At 47.7% G+C, this 16,932-nt stretch overlaps 7 protein-coding genes across 7 annotated transcripts; 3 read left to right on the top strand and 4 right to left on the bottom strand.

Moving 5' to 3' along the window:
- Window positions 1-1,952: 1,952 nt before the first annotated feature.
- AKAW2_80382A (uncharacterized protein) lies at window positions 1,953-2,333 on the top strand (the record flags this gene model as incomplete). Its single annotated transcript, XM_041681396.1, has 1 exon — window positions 1,953-2,333. One exon carries the CDS (start codon window positions 1,953-1,955, stop codon window positions 2,331-2,333), a length of 381 nt encoding a protein of 126 aa, XP_041548343.1.
- Window positions 2,334-2,790: 457 nt separating this feature from the next.
- On the bottom strand, window positions 2,791-4,503 carry AKAW2_80381S (TPR domain protein; the record flags this gene model as incomplete). Its single annotated transcript, XM_041681395.1, has 1 exon — window positions 2,791-4,503. One exon carries the CDS (start codon window positions 4,501-4,503, stop codon window positions 2,791-2,793), a length of 1,713 nt encoding a protein of 570 aa, XP_041548342.1.
- A 966-nt stretch (window positions 4,504-5,469) lies between these two features.
- AKAW2_80380S (uncharacterized protein) lies at window positions 5,470-6,162 on the bottom strand (the record flags this gene model as incomplete). Its single annotated transcript, XM_041681394.1, has 2 exons — window positions 5,470-6,068; window positions 6,120-6,162. The coding sequence occupies 2 exons, from the start codon at window positions 6,160-6,162 to the stop codon at window positions 5,470-5,472; spliced, it is 642 nt and encodes a 213-aa protein (XP_041548341.1).
- Window positions 6,163-7,262: 1,100 nt separating this feature from the next.
- On the top strand, window positions 7,263-8,795 carry AKAW2_80379A (DUF3176 domain-containing protein; the record flags this gene model as incomplete). The annotated part of the gene is made up of 1 exon (XM_041681393.1): window positions 7,263-8,795. The coding sequence occupies one exon, from the start codon at window positions 7,263-7,265 to the stop codon at window positions 8,793-8,795; it is 1,533 nt and encodes a 510-aa protein (XP_041548340.1).
- Window positions 8,796-9,635: 840 nt separating this feature from the next.
- AKAW2_80378S (uncharacterized protein) lies at window positions 9,636-10,274 on the bottom strand (the record flags this gene model as incomplete). The annotated part of the gene is made up of 1 exon (XM_041681392.1): window positions 9,636-10,274. The coding sequence occupies one exon, from the start codon at window positions 10,272-10,274 to the stop codon at window positions 9,636-9,638; it is 639 nt and encodes a 212-aa protein (XP_041548339.1).
- Window positions 10,275-13,578: 3,304 nt separating this feature from the next.
- AKAW2_80377A (polysaccharide lyase family 1 protein) lies at window positions 13,579-14,898 on the top strand (the record flags this gene model as incomplete). Its single annotated transcript, XM_041681391.1, has 4 exons — window positions 13,579-14,063; window positions 14,138-14,204; window positions 14,270-14,438; window positions 14,498-14,898. The coding sequence occupies 4 exons, from the start codon at window positions 13,579-13,581 to the stop codon at window positions 14,896-14,898; spliced, it is 1,122 nt and encodes a 373-aa protein (XP_041548338.1).
- A 676-nt stretch (window positions 14,899-15,574) lies between these two features.
- Window positions 15,575-16,591, bottom strand: AKAW2_80376S (alpha/beta hydrolase; the record flags this gene model as incomplete). The annotated part of the gene is made up of 1 exon (XM_041681390.1): window positions 15,575-16,591. The coding sequence occupies one exon, from the start codon at window positions 16,589-16,591 to the stop codon at window positions 15,575-15,577; it is 1,017 nt and encodes a 338-aa protein (XP_041548337.1).
- Between the last annotated feature and the right edge of the window lie 341 nt (window positions 16,592-16,932).

Genomic DNA, 16,932 nt, shown 5'->3' with positions numbered 1-16,932 from the left:
CCCTTGTATTGGTTGTATACTAAATCCAAGCAAAGACTGCATTTCTGGTTACTCGCTGAACTATGACTATACCGACAACAATGGGAACGGACCGATGCCAATCACCTACTGTAACCCATCAAACTGGTATATACCTTTTTTAACCCCGACTTTTGTGATAAAGAGACATAAGGCTGATCTTTTATTATTGATAGTTACGGTATCAATGTTCCACTGAGCTGCCCTAATAATGGACTCCCTTGCACATTCGACTTTTCGACTTTCTGTGGCTAGGAATGATCTTGCAGGGGGCAATTTGCCGAGGAAGCACCTGGGGATGAGGTTTCACATGAGGAGAAGGGGATATATGGAATGTATCAGGGACTGCTATCTAAAAATTTTGATCCCAATTGAGCACAACATCTTCGAACTGTCAGTTTTAGGACTGAAGACTTGGGTATGTGCTACTAGATTGCTAGAGCAAGTTCTCCCTGAGCGCACAAGAATGAGTGATTAGACGAATAGAGAATTGACGAAGAGGGTTGGTCGGACGATATCCCAGCTCAAGTGACTTAGGTTGCGTCACTACACAAAGACGCCATTTTTACATAGGGTTTCTATATGTCCAACGGTAGGAGATGTGCGGCCTACGGATAAGAAGCAACTTCCCGTCAGAGCTAAATGAAATGATAGATCGATAACCAACAAATCCCAGCTCCGGTACCAGATCGAGGCCACAAATACAGGCCCCAGGCGTAGAAGATCTAATGATAAGCACAAAGGGTAACAACTACCCACCCATATGATGTGAGTGCGGAACTGCGGACGGAAGGGACCAGGATAAGTGGTAGAGCAAGGTGCTCTTACCTTTTCCATACGCCGGTCTCTCACAATATCTCTGGAGCATATGGCCTTGCCTTGGTGCACTTGAAGCACCACGTCTGTCGTTCTCGTTTCCCAGTACCAACTACAGAAATATCCGTCACGATCGACCGCATATTTAGGTAAGGACAATTTCAACGACCTTCTCCGACTAGTTATGAGATATTTGGATTCTCACGATGAAGATAGAACACTACTCTCAACTTTGTCGACTGCCATCTTTCATTCAGTGCTAGCCCCCTTCTCTCATTATGACGACGCAATTGACTCCAATTTTCCGAAGAGAGTTTATCAGAAAGACATTTGAAGAACAAAAGCTCGGCGAAGTGAATACGTGGGCGGACCTGAGACAACTGGACACTATACCCGCTGAACTGTACTCTCGAATTGTGTGCTGCCTTGATGACCCCACCCGTAAGACACTCGAGCTTGTGTCAAGAGGGATACGCAACAGGACTAAAGAGGCCTCGTTGAAAGCGAAATCGATCGAAATCAGAGTTACCAATGACATGGTAGGGTTCTGTCACCTATTGGAGGTGGCATACAATAAGGCTATTTGCTCATACCCTGAGACTCTTTGGTTTGAACCCAGAAGGCTCCCAAACGGGGGGCAGATGGCGTCCACTTTACCTCCTTGGCTAAATACTTCTCTAATTGACTCGTTCCCGCCGACCAGCCAGATTTCCGACGCGGTGAAGAAGATTTCGAACATCAAGACCATAGTTATCGAATATTGTCGGTCCCCACGAAGTGCAAACGGCACCAGCGGCAAGTTTCTTCAAATCATATTCTCAGCCCTTACGGATGCGGGGACACAGCCTGAGTATCTATATCTGTTCACGAAGGATTCAATTCAACCCACGACAGAGTTACTGACAGTTGTACCATGTGAATACTACACTTCCCCCAGCAATGTTAGTATTGTATGGCATAAGCTGGTCTTCTTGGCGGTGGGCGAGCCCTCAGACGGGCCAAGCAGGGAGTATATTGTCCATATGTTCACCTCGTTGTTTAGACAAGCTTGGAAGCTAAAGTATCTGCTGTGGCATGGCTTCCCGGTACATCCTATGTGTGATTGGTGGAGAAGGCTAATGAGACTGGCTATCGATCCCTTTGACGGGTGGGACTCCAGAGAAGGGAGCGGTGTGGATCTCTGGAGATTGTCGATCGAATATGTGGACATCAGCACTGAACACCTCATTCGATTTCTCGAGCTGCATGGAAGACACCTAACGATACTCGTCCTCTATCGGGTTTATGATCCTGAAGGGGGCTGGCTAAAAGTCCTCGAACTGCTCAGGGATAGAAGAATCTGTCCCAAGGTGCAGCGCGTGAGGCTTGTCGTCGGACGTATCCTGGTGAATACCCAGCAAATCGAAATGAATTCAGATAAGCTGGAATATGATACGGACAACCCCCAGTTGAATGATATAGATCAGGCAATCGCTCGCTGCGAGGAAATGGGATACTAGGTGGTCTTTCACCCTCCTTGTCGTATCTGCGTATCTGCGAAGTTATTATTGTTTTCTTGTTCGCGGACTGAACCGCTCTTTCCCAACAGGAAGGGGACATTAGAATAGAATAGCTTAGCTTGAATCACAACATATATACTTACACTTTGACGGAAGATATTCAGCATTCGTGGGGTTCCCAAGATTCAGACATTCGTATGAGTCGAATAAAAGTAGGTCCAAGGGACTCAAATTGAATTCATCTAATCTCCTCCCCCAACTCCAACCATTACAATGGAAAATAATCATAATAATAAGAAACTGTCCTACTCAGCTTCCTATTCCTATAATCCTCAGACGCCATGCTTTCATTACGAGTTCACCTGGTGATGCATCTACCTTCAATATCTTCAATATCAATCAATCGAACACAGAGTTCTTCATGATAAGTCTCATGTATATACACACCCGAACAAACTCATGAACAGCATTGCGACCCCTGCACACCCAACCGGCAAAAGCACGAAGACTTAATATCCACATCAGCCACACTCAAAGCAACATCCAACTGCTGCTTAATGATAAGCGCCTCTGCCCCACGTCCCAACCTCACCAAACACTCATAATACCCATGCAGCGCCCAGACATTATTCGGATGTTGATGCGCCCGAGTAATTTCCGCATCTAGACCCAAATCCTCCGCATACGCCTTCGCAGCCTCCTCCACATGGCCCTGCTCCAGCGACAAGGCCGCATACGCATGTCGCGTAGGCAACATCCAGCCCCACGGTTCAGTATACATCAGCGCATCGTCATGACGAATTGCCTCCCGGAGGCTGTCGAAAGCCCGCTCAAAATTCCCACGACGGTACTCAATCTCACCGTCTAGCATGGCCGTCGCAACCTTGAGAATATCAATGATGAGGTTCGGGTAGTCTTTCCGGCTGGGGGGTACGCGTTTAGCAGCCGCTTCGTAGAGGGTGCGCTCTTGCAGAGCTTCGGTAATGTTGTTTGTCGCTGCTAACGCAATTGCCTTGCCGTAGTGCATCATGGCTGTAGTGACGCAGTAGAGGTCCTGATCTTCAGGGATTGGAAGTGCTTTGAGCTCTTCCCAGAGTCCGAAGCGGACGTAGACGTGAACGCGCACTGATTTGAAGAACTCGAGCCAGTCTGCTAGCGGTGGGGAGTCGACCCGGAGGACGTCATCTGTGATGGATGCTTCCATTTGCTCTACGGCCTTTAGCGCGATTTTGGACTGACCGGAGAGCATCGCCGCGTAGACGAGCGAGTGGTAATTGTGAAGACGGTAGAAGCTGTACATGTTCTTTGCACCTTCGCGGGCGAGGAATTTCTCGTCTGCTTGGACTGCCGCGGTGTTCGAGTCGACTGAGCGACGGTAATCTCCAACCAGCACATCAAGATGAGTAGGCATGTGGTGCAGGTGCCCAGCGTCAGGGACGAGATGGCGTAGAGCGTCTGCTGGCGGGAGCGCAACGGCAGGAGTGGCGGACATTTCCCAGAAATGAATACAGAAATGGAGCAGACCCGGATGGGTATCTGCGCCGGGAAGGGACAAGCCATCTTTGAAGAGCTTTTGCACGTCGTAGACGGGAGATGTCTCGATGGGGAGGCCAGTCTTGATGTGGAACATCTTGCGCTGCGCTGTATGCATCTTTGCGTCTACGTAGAGAGCCATGACGTCGAGGTCAGTGGGGAACTGGTCATACACTTTCTTCATTGCTGCGTCGTAGGCGTGGTTGATCTGGTCGTAGTCTTCGGCGGGGTGGTCAATTGGGAAGCGAGTTTGCATGGCTTCTATGAGTGCGCGCTCGACGGGAGTGACGGGAGCTGTTTGGCAGAGCTCTTGAGCCTTTTGTGCAGCCTCGTGGCATAGCTTCATGCTCTTTTTGAGGTCAACCGGATCGAACAGCCGCCAGGCTTTGTTATAGTTAGGCCCTGACGCGTAGGCCAAGCCCCAGTAGGCAATGGCACAGTTGCGGTCGTGGGCTATGGCCTGCTCAAAGCATCGGTAGCCTTCGGCATGGTTGAAGGCGTAGCACCAGATGAGGCCGCGATCAAACCAGATCTGCGCATCCTGGCTTGTAGTGCTGATGGGTCGAGTGTAGGTGCCGAGGTTGTAGTAGTCGTCTGTGGCTGGACGTGGGATCACAGAGTCGGGCACTAGGGACATTTTGAAATGGTCTGACTTGAAATCCGTCTCAATGGTGCAAATTCAACTCTCCAAGCAATATAATATGCTGAATCATGGGAAAGCTGGGTCTCTGGCAAAAAGTATTGAACAATATATACTACTGTATGATGGTCACGTGAGGCGCAGTTGCTCCACTGAAATGCTTAGTCCCCGATTTCAGACACCGAGTTTCAGACGCCGATTGGCTTACAGCTGCCCTATCGGTCATCCGAGTGGGATTGCCATGTAATTTGCGTGATGATGACTTGATAATGGGCATTTCTAGACGACTACAAACATCCTACTGGGCGAATTCAGTCCTCCAGTGAGCACGTAAATACTATAGTGGGATAGGTATATTGGCGAGGCCACTGTCGGTTCTCTGTAATCTTGGACATATTTTTGTCGCTCCCTCTTGCATTCTTGTTGCTCATCGAGACTTCGGAAGTTTGACTAGTAGTCAAGATAAGTATCAAGTACACCTGAAAACGGTATACTACTTACTACAAGGTACAGCAATGCGAAACACATGCATGCGTTTTGTTTTCCTGTGTCAGGGCGAGCCTACAATGTCTCTAACTAGTAATAATCAGAATCGATTTGTCATGAAGCTTATATACTACTACCCTATCTGTACGTAGGAGCAGAACAAGCGACTGCGGAAAATCCAAAAGCCGGATGAACGCCCCACCAATATTATTTCAGTTTCAAAGGCCGGAGCCCCTGCCGGGGAGCTAAGCATTCTTGACACCCAAATAGCACTGTTCTCTCTTGGCAGTCAATGGGGTCACTTTCATACAAATCACGATATGTATTATAAAAGCGCTCAGAATATTATGTTGTTTTTATTGATATCATTGTAGAGCAGGATTCGGATATAATACCGTCTAGACACATCTACCGGCTCAGCCAACACCAGGATTAGCCATTATGCTTTCTTTAGACTCCGCTTCACACTTCAAACTCTCATTGGAAGGGATTGTATGATGGATCAGTTAAAGCCTCCGCGGCTGAGAACTGTGCCTGACTCAAGTCGAGTTGCATGGAACCTAAATCATCATGCATCGCCAGGTCCGCCGAAGGGTCAGGGTCGTTCAAGGACGGTCCAGTAAAAGAAGCCCAAAACCAAGGTGTGGAGGTCCCCTCAGGGTCCAAGGTGTATACAGAATTGGGATCGCTAGGCGGTGCAGCGGGAGTTGGCCAGGCTGAGAGACAGTTATCACAGCGGATGTTGGCGGTCATTACGCCGTTGTTAATCCCCGAGCCGGTGAGGAGAGTAACATTTGCAAGGGAGTTGTATTGAGGTTCACTCTTGCCACCGTCCAAGCTGGAACGCGGTGACAGTGTGACTTCCGTGGAAGAGGCGGCCCAAAGAATGAAAAGGTTCGCAGAGGCCATTTGAGCGCCTTCGCCTAAGGAGACCCATTGTAGACTTGTGGGGGCAGATATTTGTAGGTAGATGGGGCCGGAGCCAGCGGCGGTGGTGGTATTGGGGATGGTGATGCTGTAGGACAGGCCCGGTTCGGTTGGAGGGGAGTAGGTGACGATATCTGCGGTGGCTAGGACTGCGTGATTGTTAGTTCTGGAGAAATTAGGATTTCTTGAGGCACTCGTACCTGAGCCTAGGGCCACAGCCGGGAGGAGACGGGAGAAGTACATTTTGTTAGTGGGTTCTGAGACTTAGATTCGATGGGGAAGAACCATGGATCGAGCTCGACTATATAGTATGAACTATGTGGCTGGCTGGACCCACCGCTTTTAAGGAACAAGATACGGTATGCCCTGGAGTAGATTTGTGAGACAGCTTACCCAAAAATCCATAGCATTGGCTCTCTCAAGGAGTGCATTCCTCGGGAATTCTGACCCCTTGCATCTCGTCCGACCGAAAGGTTACCACGAACGCAGGACATCTCAGACGCAAAAGATCTCATCCGGGTAGAGAGTTATTAATCAATACAAACAAGAAGGCACAAAGCCTTCATGTTGAAACTGGTAAACCGACCACAAGAAATATGGCAAAAATTGTATTCTGTGGTTTTCCGGCCTTGACTCCCATTTTGACCATGCAAAGTCGATACTCTCTTTGATTTTTTGTTATCTAATTCTATAGTAAAAGCAATATATGCACACATTTCGAGGGTTATTTTGCTTCGAGTCTTTACTGGCTGCATCAGGGAATAGTATGGTTGCTAAAAAAAAAAAAAAAAAAAAAAAAAAAAAAAAGAACCTGTAAGTTAGATCGTAGGGTTTCAAATCGCCAACACCTACTACACGTGATGTAGACACGGAAAATAGTACCGGTATCACACCGGACAGGAGGAACTTCGAAGGGATCGATTAGGAGCTCTTTGAGCCTCATATATCCCAATTTTGTTTTCTTTCAGTTTAACCCCCTAGGCTAGTTAAGCAACCGGGCTGTGCCAGCTGGACAAAAGATGTACGGTGAGAGAGATTGACTTCCCAAAAAGGAGGGAGGGTCCAAGTAAGATGAGAGCCAAGACATTTAAGAAAGTGGCTCATATAAGATGGTAAGATCCTTTAAGAGGGTCTGAAGTACTGTAATTGTTCATTCGCTGGCAGTGTTGAGGGATCGACTAGTGCGTGGCAGGGAAATAAGCGCTAAGCCCTCCGGCTACAGAGGGCTCTGCAAGGCTGTCCCATATAGTACTCTCACTCCCCGCAGATTATTATGGAGGTACAACAATGACCCCATCCTGTGGTCTGAGAAGATAAAGGAAAAAGGAAGATTGGGCTCGATCATGGTCTCACGCCCTCCAAGTCCAGTCCGTCCATCGGAAGAATCTAACGGGTCTCTGGAGCGCTGCCTTCGTGGACCAGAATCCGATCGCGAACATTCCCGCTCCGACTCAAGAGAAACATATCCTAGCGAGAGAAACCTAATCACCGACTATGGGTCGTCCAAAAAATACTTGCTTCGTGAAGTTGAGGGTCCCCCAGAGATTCATGGGTCGGCTATGAAGAAGAGCAAAGCCCCTACCGGCTTGTTATCCTGGGGATGGGAAATTGGTGCATCCGTATTGAGCGTTGCATCTGTGGTCATTCTGATCGTGCTGCTAAACCGCCTGGATGGGATGCCCTATGCCGACTGGGCATACAGAGTCTCTCCAAATGCAGTGGTCGCCGAGATAGCAACCGCCAATAGAGCTACACTGCTATTCCCGGTCGGAGTTTGTCTCAGTCAACTCAAATGGAATCATTATCGCAGCCAAAGACGTCTATACGATCTATACGCTCTTGATCAGGCCAGCCAAGGCATCTGGGGTTCTTTGCAACTGATCACCACCAACCGACCCAGCCTGGCTACTCTCGGTGCAGTTACCTTGATTCTATCGGCTGCACTCGATCCCTTGACCCAGCAGATTCTCACCTTTCCTTCTCGTATTGTACCCGCTACAAATGAGACGGCTTCTTTACAAACTGCCCAGGCCTACGTACCCGGCAACGCAAACAGTGATAATACTATGAGTCTGCTCATCCTCCAAAGCATCTATGGGTCAGACAATACCCAGGAGCCGACCTGCAGTACAGGCTCGTGCAAGTATCCTACCTTCGATACTCTGGGGGCATGCAGCAGATGCCAGGATGTTACCTCGCAATCAATGCAGAGTTGCACGGCTTTCTCCTCAAACAGCTCGTATGCGAATTTTTTCAATGGCACGGCATATCAAGGGGCCAGACCAAATTGCACATATACCACGCCGGGAGACTTGCGGATAACGCCGGATATCTTTGAAGCGGCCACGGTAGACATTGGAATTGGAAACGCAGTTGATCTCGAGAAGGAAACCTGGAGTTTCGCCAATATGGACACGGATCGCCTAAACCTCAGCAGTTCCCAAGGACCCCGGGTCGCTGGGATCTTGAATCCGATAGTTGGCCTGGCAGCGGCGATATACGACAATCCCAACATATTATATACCTCTGATCACCAATCACTCGAAGCATCTGAGACGGAGCAGCTCTTTACGAAAAACAAATACTTCCAAATGTTCTACCCCAACGAGCTGGCTCCACTCAACAGCTCAACCCCAAGTTTCGCAACCAATGGTAACTACACCATCGCAGGAAATACTGTGCTACAGATCCTCAACTCTTTCACATCTACCATATCCCTCTCAGACCAAATCGAAGCTGGGTGGACGTATTCCGTGCAGGAGGGGAAAGACGCCAGCTCCGTCATGAAGAATGTTGCCGTCGGCATTACAAAGGGAATTCGTGCCGGGCCGAATAGCACCACGATTACCGGGGAGGCATTTACCACGCAGACGTAAATATCTGTGCGCTGGTATTGGGCTGCGGCTCCGATCGTGATCACGATCTTGTCGATATTGTTTTTGATATTGATTGTCGCTCATACTGCGAGGGCTAAAGGAGTGGGGATGTGGAAGTCATCAGCGCTGGCGCTGTTAGCTTGTCGGGTGGCGCAGGGGCCTGAGCATCCGGACCTGCAGACACTTAAGGAAGCTGAGATGGAAAAGGTCTCAAAGAGTATGCTGGTATCATGGGACAGGGAGGGCGAGCCGTTGACTTTAAGGGTTGATGGGACGAAGAAAAGATAATGTTTACATATAGTCATAGTAATCATGGTTGTTCTGACTTAGTACCTCACATCTCAAATAGGAAACAAGATATCTTAAATATAAAGATTCTGACCGTACAATTTTTCTGACTTATTGATCAGTTGTTTGGTATAATTTTATTATTATTCGTTGCTAATAATCTATATGTTATTATTATAAATCCACGGTAAATAATTAGCTCTTGATAAAGATTTGAAATATCAACTACACATTTAGAATTGGCTATTGCATTTATTCAATTTCAAGTTTGGAGTAGTGAGAAAAGACATGTGTTGAAGTACAGCCCATCAGACATGTGATCAGGATATACACATACCTAGCACACTACTCGTTACTAGTTTAATTGATGATATTACAGAGATTTACTTCCGAAACAGTCTACATGACTGTACGTTATTGCACAATTCATAATCCAAGAATCTGATTCCTAGGCATTATAACAATTTAGTAACCTAGCCTAAAAACCAAAACGACTCAGAAGCACACACGCAAGCCACATATTCCCACCCCAAATCATCCCCATTCATACCATCAGAATCCAAGGTCGTGTCTCACACGACGATCAATAGTGCTCCTCAACACGGTAGACCCGACTGCAATATTCACACGATCGTCAATGCCAGTCCCCGGTCCCTTCCAAACAAAGCTCACAGCATTTTGAGCATCCCTCACTTCCTGTTCTGGAATGTTCTGATTTCGCCCAAGTTCCTCAATAAGCATCTTGAACCAATGCCTGTTCTGCTGATAAAAGCGATCACTGGCATAGTTACATCTATCAAGGTCATTAGCAACGATCAGATCACAAAGACCCCCGACAGTATATTCCACTTCATGGAGGCGCACGCGCTTCACGATATTGTCTTCGTCGGCATAAGCGGGGCCGTGGGGCTCGTCAGTGATTGTGATATGCATGCGGCAGGGAATGCTGTTTCGGAGGGGCGAGAGGTCAAGGATGAGACTCATAGCGCCAGTGTTGGTGTCGGGGTCATTTTTGGTTTGGATCTTGAGTATCCAGATGTTGGTGAGGAGCTGGATGTCGGTGCCGCCAATGTACTCTTGCGTTCCTTCGGGTTTAGTTCCGCATAGCTCCAGGTATTCGATTTTGAGGTGGCTGGTCGAGTTCAGGAGGGCGCTGGGGACAAAACTGATTTCGGGGACAAGGAGAGACATGGTGATGGGTGTATGTCTTGGGTGTTGCTGGAATGGTGGAGTAGTGAGAGGATGGTTTAGCTATAGTCGTTGAGAAAGATGAGAGTGAACGATCTGTTCTAATTCCCAAAGTGCTGGGTAAGGAAGGGCTTCTTATATCTTATTCAGTGACGGTATCGTCTTCGCATATGTTATGTGAGTAGCACTTGTTTGGCAGTATATCAATTTGATGTGGCAGTTTCCGCAACATTCGTCTCACTACAGTCAGGTAAACCTGAATTACGCCTGGAAAAATCCTGTCGGATAGCGGATTATGTTTGAGAGATTGCCTGATTTGCAAAGCCTCAGCATTAGGAAAGTGCCAACTTGGGTTAAATATTCATACTTTCAAAAGTAGGTCATACTGGGTGACCTCTGTTTTTTTCGGCTATCTGCTACAGACTGAGAAAGGTGCTCCAATGACGGGAATTTACTCACGAAAAAATTCTCAACTCGTCAATGGAAGTCCGACCGTTTTCTCAACTGTCCTGGAACTTCATAATAGAGATAATGCCGGAAAAAAGCTCATATTTGGATTGTTCAGCCGGTTGCTGCGGCTATCAGTCCCAAACCATTGTTCATGGTCAACTTACTGAGGGTTATTGATGAAGTCTCTCAGAGACCCAAGGTATTGAATACAGATTCTGTAGGTTTTCCCGATGTCATAAATCGTGCCATTATTCTTTCACCCTGTGGCTGTCGCGAGGAGGGTGTAGTAAATGCCGACTGACGTATAATGGAGCATTTCATGGGTATAAGCTGAAAGTTGAGACAGGTGCCTATTCATTGGGGTTACCAAGACCTATTATCAGGTATGTTGGCTGCTTAGTGGCAATGCGGTGATCTACTGTTCGAAGGCCAGATGTTGAGTCGAGTGGAAAGCGGTAGATGTATATGATCCAGGAGTTTCCGGAGGTTACAACGATTAAAACGGTAGGTATAGTTCATGAGCTCAACTGTGAACAAAAAAAAAAAAAAAAAAAAGAACTCTACAGGAATCATATACTGGAGTCTACTATTTGGATTCGGCTATCGCCTGGCTTTGACTCCTCGCCGGCTTCTCAGCTAAATGATCGCTCCCGGCTAAATGATCGCTTCTACCCATTTGACTTCCGTGGGATGCATGCGAAACGTGATGCAGATCTCTATTCTCCCCTGGTATGGCATTTAGATACTTCATCATCACCGGTAGAGATAAAAACTACAAAAACATACAACAGAAGGGATTCACTGGTGGTCACCCACCCAACTACTAACCTCCCGGCGTGTGGCTTGAGTACGGCTGAGCGGACGGGAAGCCCTATTTTCCACACCCTGTGGTCGTATGTGCTCATTTACTACTAAAGCAGAAATAAAAGGGCAATTTGAAAAGGACTTTTTTCTTTTTTCTTTTTTTTTTTTCCAAAATCAATGTTGATGTGCTCGGGTTCCACAGCGTAAATGGCATTGACACTGTTGATACTGACGGTCAATCTGTATGGGAAAACTTTGCGCACGACAGCAGCTGGCATGTCCCGCAGATTTTATGGTCATGGAATTGGTAGATCTTCTAATAATTGTTCACCGGGCTCATTGATTTCGCCATTTAAGGCAGTTTCCCTTTCAAAAAGCATCTTGACCTCTGGACAACCGAGGCATTCTAATATTCGTTTCGACTGCGACTCGGTTCTGGCGATTTCCAGGCAATAACCTGAACATCTATAGCAATGGGAAAGGGGTCATTGATGATGATAAGTTCTTCTTCTATCATTAAACTAATTGTGATCAGCTTATTAATCTTGATATTCTACTCTAGTAACCGGTTAATTTTGGTGGTGCGATTGCTTAAGATTCCAGTGTCATCCTCCCTGCCTTCTGGGCACGAACAGACTGCATCAGGCCACCATTTCTGAGCTCACGATGCTCAACTCCCTAAATCGTTTCAATCTCACTGCGAATGTCATGGACACCTCATTATAGTACGACAATGCTGGCGGAAAATGGACATTCAGGTGCACCTGCCAACGTGCGACCTTTTATATCATCAGTGGTCTTCGTCTGCTAGATTCTACTGCTAACCGATCTTCACACGTAGTGTAACTAGAACACGGATGGCTAGAGCATACACTGTAGTTCGAAGGTGACGATCCAAAACTCGAGGATGGCCGAGAACTAACAGTAAGCTATGCCACCCCTTAACCGTCTTCTCTACACCGTCACCCACCCGTTTGCCAAATTTAGTGTAAAACATGTGACAGGGGCCCTAAAAGCTGACACCCTCGGCCTGAGCTCGTAAAGTGCTTTCTTCCGGATCTTCGTAGATTGGTTATAAGCAAGGGACTGAGCAACTCGGAAAATTCCCAGTTTTTGCATGTAATTTCACCGACTGGGTCCGAGTATTCCCCGCGAAGTAGCTCCCATGAAGTTAGTATGAGAAGGATCCGTAGTAGAGATACCTGAGACATTGAGCGGTTTGGTTGTAGCGCATCCATAACCTGGATACGCATTCTTGCAATGAAATGTGATTATAAGGAATTCTGAAATGAAGGAGTTATATGTAGAGTTGTGACATATATGCATGGTCTGTTTGTTCTGAGCCCTGACGGGTTACATCCCGTCCGGCTGTTGAGCGGAAAGCCGCGTGGCTGTCTCGGGAGGGTGGGTCAGGGTTCTCCAGGAACTCACTTCTTTAAGTTAGACCTCACAGGGTCTTGCAGACTCACTCCAAATCAGTTGGCTATGGCGTCAGTGTCAACCAAACAAGCCAGCAAATTGTGGTGAAAGAAAGCCACCGTCTAAGAATATGTTCAGGTTGATTCCAAGTCTTGTAATTCAAGGTTGATTTGGCAGCTTCCTCAGGGGAAACAGCCAACACAAACCAATGAATATGTACGATATGTCTTCAGTGTCTGACTCACCAGAGTACGGCGAAGGCCCGTAATCCTTTTAAGTACCTAAAAAAGGGTCACCACACTGAATCCCAGTAATGGTATGAGACAAACTCCATTCAGAGGATTGTGTGATATGAACAAACATATATCTGAAACAATTGTCACTGCAGGCCTTTTGTACTCATGCATTCGGTTGCATTACAGTGGGGCAGAGTAGTTCTTGGCTGAAGGAACTATGACCACTTTGTAACAACAGTGGCCCCTGTAGCTACTGGGGTTCTTTTCTTCGGCAAAACTCAATCCTTGGCTTTGATATATTGCTAGGTAACCTGAAGTACATAAGGATGAAGGGTTGGGCCTCTGGAAAGTGCTCCTGTCTGTCAAACCAATCTCTACTTTTCCAATTTCTATTTATCATGAAGGTCTCATTTCTACATCTTCTCTGTATTCATGCCGCCTTGGCCAGCGCAAGTGTCGTCAAAGGTGCCGCACAGGGTTTCGCAGCCGGCGTGACTGGCGGTGGCGATACAGCCCCCAGCTACCCCAAAACCAACGAGGAGCTTGTCTCCCTACTCGAGAGTGATGAACCCCAAGTCGTCGTTCTCACCAAGACCTTCGACTTCATCGGAACCGAGGGAACCACGACCGAAGATGGATGCGCGCCTTGGGGTACCGGGAAGGCCTGCCAGCTGGCCATCAACTCCAATGGATGGTGTGGTAAAAGGCCCGCCGTAACCGTCACGTATGATAAAGCTGCCAAGAATGGCATTCATATCAAGTCCAACAAGACTCTTGTTGGTGAGGGAGACAAAGGCGTGCTCAGTGGAAAAGGGCTCTACTTTGAGGGTGGTGTCTCCAATATCATTGTTCAGAACATTAAGATTACGGATCTCAACCCTGGGTATGTATCATCCCGAGACTACAAGCTGTCGCATGCTTTATTACACATCAATATTCTAATGTATTTGAATACAGCTTTGTCTGGGGTGGCGACGCGTTTACTTTCTTCGGCGCTGACCTGATCTGGATCGACCACTGCGAGGTAAGACAGGCATCTCCATTTCCTGATAGTTATAGACGAGTTCCTAATATTACCTGACGGATTAGACTTCTCTCATCGGACGCCAACACTACGTTACCGGCTTCCACCCCAACACCCGCATGACTTGGTCAAACAATTTCCTCAACGGCAAGACTACCCATTCCGCAGGCTGTGATGACCACCACTACTGGACATTGGAGCTAGTTGGCAAAGGAGACGAGATTACCTTCCAGAGTATGTATTCACGAGAAACCTAATGATACATACATTTAACGGAGTTAACTCTTCATCAGACAACTACGTTTACCACACCACCGGCCGTGGCCCCGCCCTCTCCGGCACAACCCTCTTCCACGCAGTCAACAGCGTCTGGTCCTCCATCCCTGGACACGCCATCGAGGGCGGTGAAAAGGGCCGTGGTATCTTCGAGGGATGCTTCTTCGAAGATGTCGTCGAAGTCGCACCCGCCAAGCCTGAGAACCAGCTCTTCAGCGCTAGCGAAGCCAACGGAGCGTCCTGCAAGTCCGCCTTGGGCCGCGCTTGCCAGCCCAATGGATACAGCAATTCTGGCGCTTTTAGCAGCTCCGAAACTGGCTTTTTCAGTGACTTTTCCGGACTGACTATTGCACCGGCTGGCTCTGCGACGGATGCTCTCGGTTATGTTCCAAAGAACTGTGGAATTGGGCACATTTAATCCTGTGATGCGTAGGGGGGGATTCGTCCCGATATGTGTCGAGGTATAGCTCACTTGGTTTGAAATTGGCTGATATGCTTTATATATCTGGATTTCTTGCGCACCAAAGCCTTTCTTTCCTGTCTCCATTATGCTTCGTTAAACATACTCAACCATCACTTATAGATAGTATTTATAATAATATAAACAAGGCACACAAGACCATCTAACAGAATTTGAGACTCAATCTCATCTCCCGTGAAGCAGCTAAAACAGGTCACATCTTACATGGCAGATCTTCTCCCTTTCTGGTCGAACTACCCATCAGTAGCGGAAAACACACCTTAAACAATAAAAACCCTCATTTTGAGGAACAGATACACCATGACAAGCATGTACCTGAAGAAATCTAGTAAAAGCAACAACAATTGTGAGAGAAATATGGTGAAGCAGAGAACGAAAATACACCAGCCTAGTACGGTAGCAGTCGTCAGGCACCGTGTGGGTAGCTTGTTGCTCTATTGAAGCCCCTATTTACCCACCCAATACTACATGTATGGACTTATCAGGTCGTCTGCTGTCCATACAGACCCGATACATCATTCCAAGTCTTGCGGGTAGTTAATTCTTCTGTACCTACATATCAAGTATTGAAGGAGCACATCTCTGAGCTTCGCTTCAGCAGAACTCTGAATACTCAGACTAACCAGGATCTAACAATGTCCTGAATCGCATCGCATAACCAATTATCATGTAATTTAGCCAAATGATCAAATCCATGCTCGCCATCCCGCACGACAAGTCGAAAGTTGAGGTTGGGGTCAACCTGGGCAAGTTTTCCCTGCAATGCGTAGCTCTCTGTGACAGGGGCCACGCTGTCATCTCGTCCATGAAGTATCAACACTCCACCACGTGGAAAGCGTGCTCCGGCATCGAGCCTTTCAAGCAAATAGGGGGTAATGGGGGCTTCTGGGAAATTTTGACCTAGCTGGCTGTGCTGGCATGCCGCGAACATTAAGCGGAATCGTTCAGCATCAGCAGCGGCGGATACAATCACAGGCTTCTGCATGACTGCCTCCTGCCTCCTAACATAGTCTAGGTGTAATCTCAACGTATCCAGTGGATAAGTCGGGAGGTTGAACACAGGTCGCTCCTCGCCACTGCTGAAGTAGGATGCTTTCGGGTTAACCATAGGATAAACGGCATTGACCGACCGAATCTCGTCTGGGTGATTTAAAGCCATTTGTAAACTGAGGTATCCGCCGGCACTGTCGCCTACGGTCATAATACGCCTCAAGTCTGCCTCCACGGTACCTTTTGTTTCCCGCTGCAGTAGTGCGGGGAGCGATTGATGCATCCGATGCCAGTGGTCTTCCACGTCCTCAAGCACATCCAGTACAGAAGATTCTGGCAACAGTCGATAATTTGGGGAAACGATGACGGCTGAATACTCCTGCGCTAATTCGAGATACCACGGGCTGAAGAACGGAGGAAAGAGACTGTAGCCCGCAATAAGGCCGCCACCGTGGTAGCGAAGTAGGACTGGTCGGGGGCCGGAGGGTGACTTGTGTTGCTGCGTTGAGTCGTTCAAGGTCTTGGGATAGAGCACATCCGCAGTGATTGTATGGTCGCCAACTGTTTTATAGCCGACGGAGATGATGGAAAATGCGTTGAACCGTGACATGTCGGTCGCATCCATGGTCAAGTTCTCCATCTTGTGGGTAGTTTCGATAGTCAGCGGAAGTCGGCTTCTTGGGAATTTCAGAGGCAGCGCGTGATGGTGCGTACTAGTAGGTGTATTCAACTATCAGGGTATCACTGACTTGAAGTACATCGGAGGTGCCATAAGCTAGCCGAAACCTTCTCCCAATGCGCCTGTTCAACCTCGCATTCTCGACAGAAGAGGAAATTAGAGTGGGTCCAAGCGGCGATTTGTATGTACTTTTAATAATGAAATATTGTGGACAACCACTCTTGGCAGCTACTGCCTGGCGCAGAGATATGAAGACCCTCACAGAATAGAGTTAGCCATGTGCCTCTCAGTTCCTGTCCAGG

Source organism: Aspergillus luchuensis, chromosome 8 (genome assembly GCF_016861625.1).
Source record: "Aspergillus luchuensis IFO 4308 DNA, chromosome 8, nearly complete sequence".
Classification (NCBI taxonomy): domain Eukaryota; kingdom Fungi; phylum Ascomycota; class Eurotiomycetes; order Eurotiales; family Aspergillaceae; genus Aspergillus; species Aspergillus luchuensis.
Note: the sequence above shows the minus strand (reverse complement) of the source record. Positions and strands in the feature narration are given on the sequence as shown.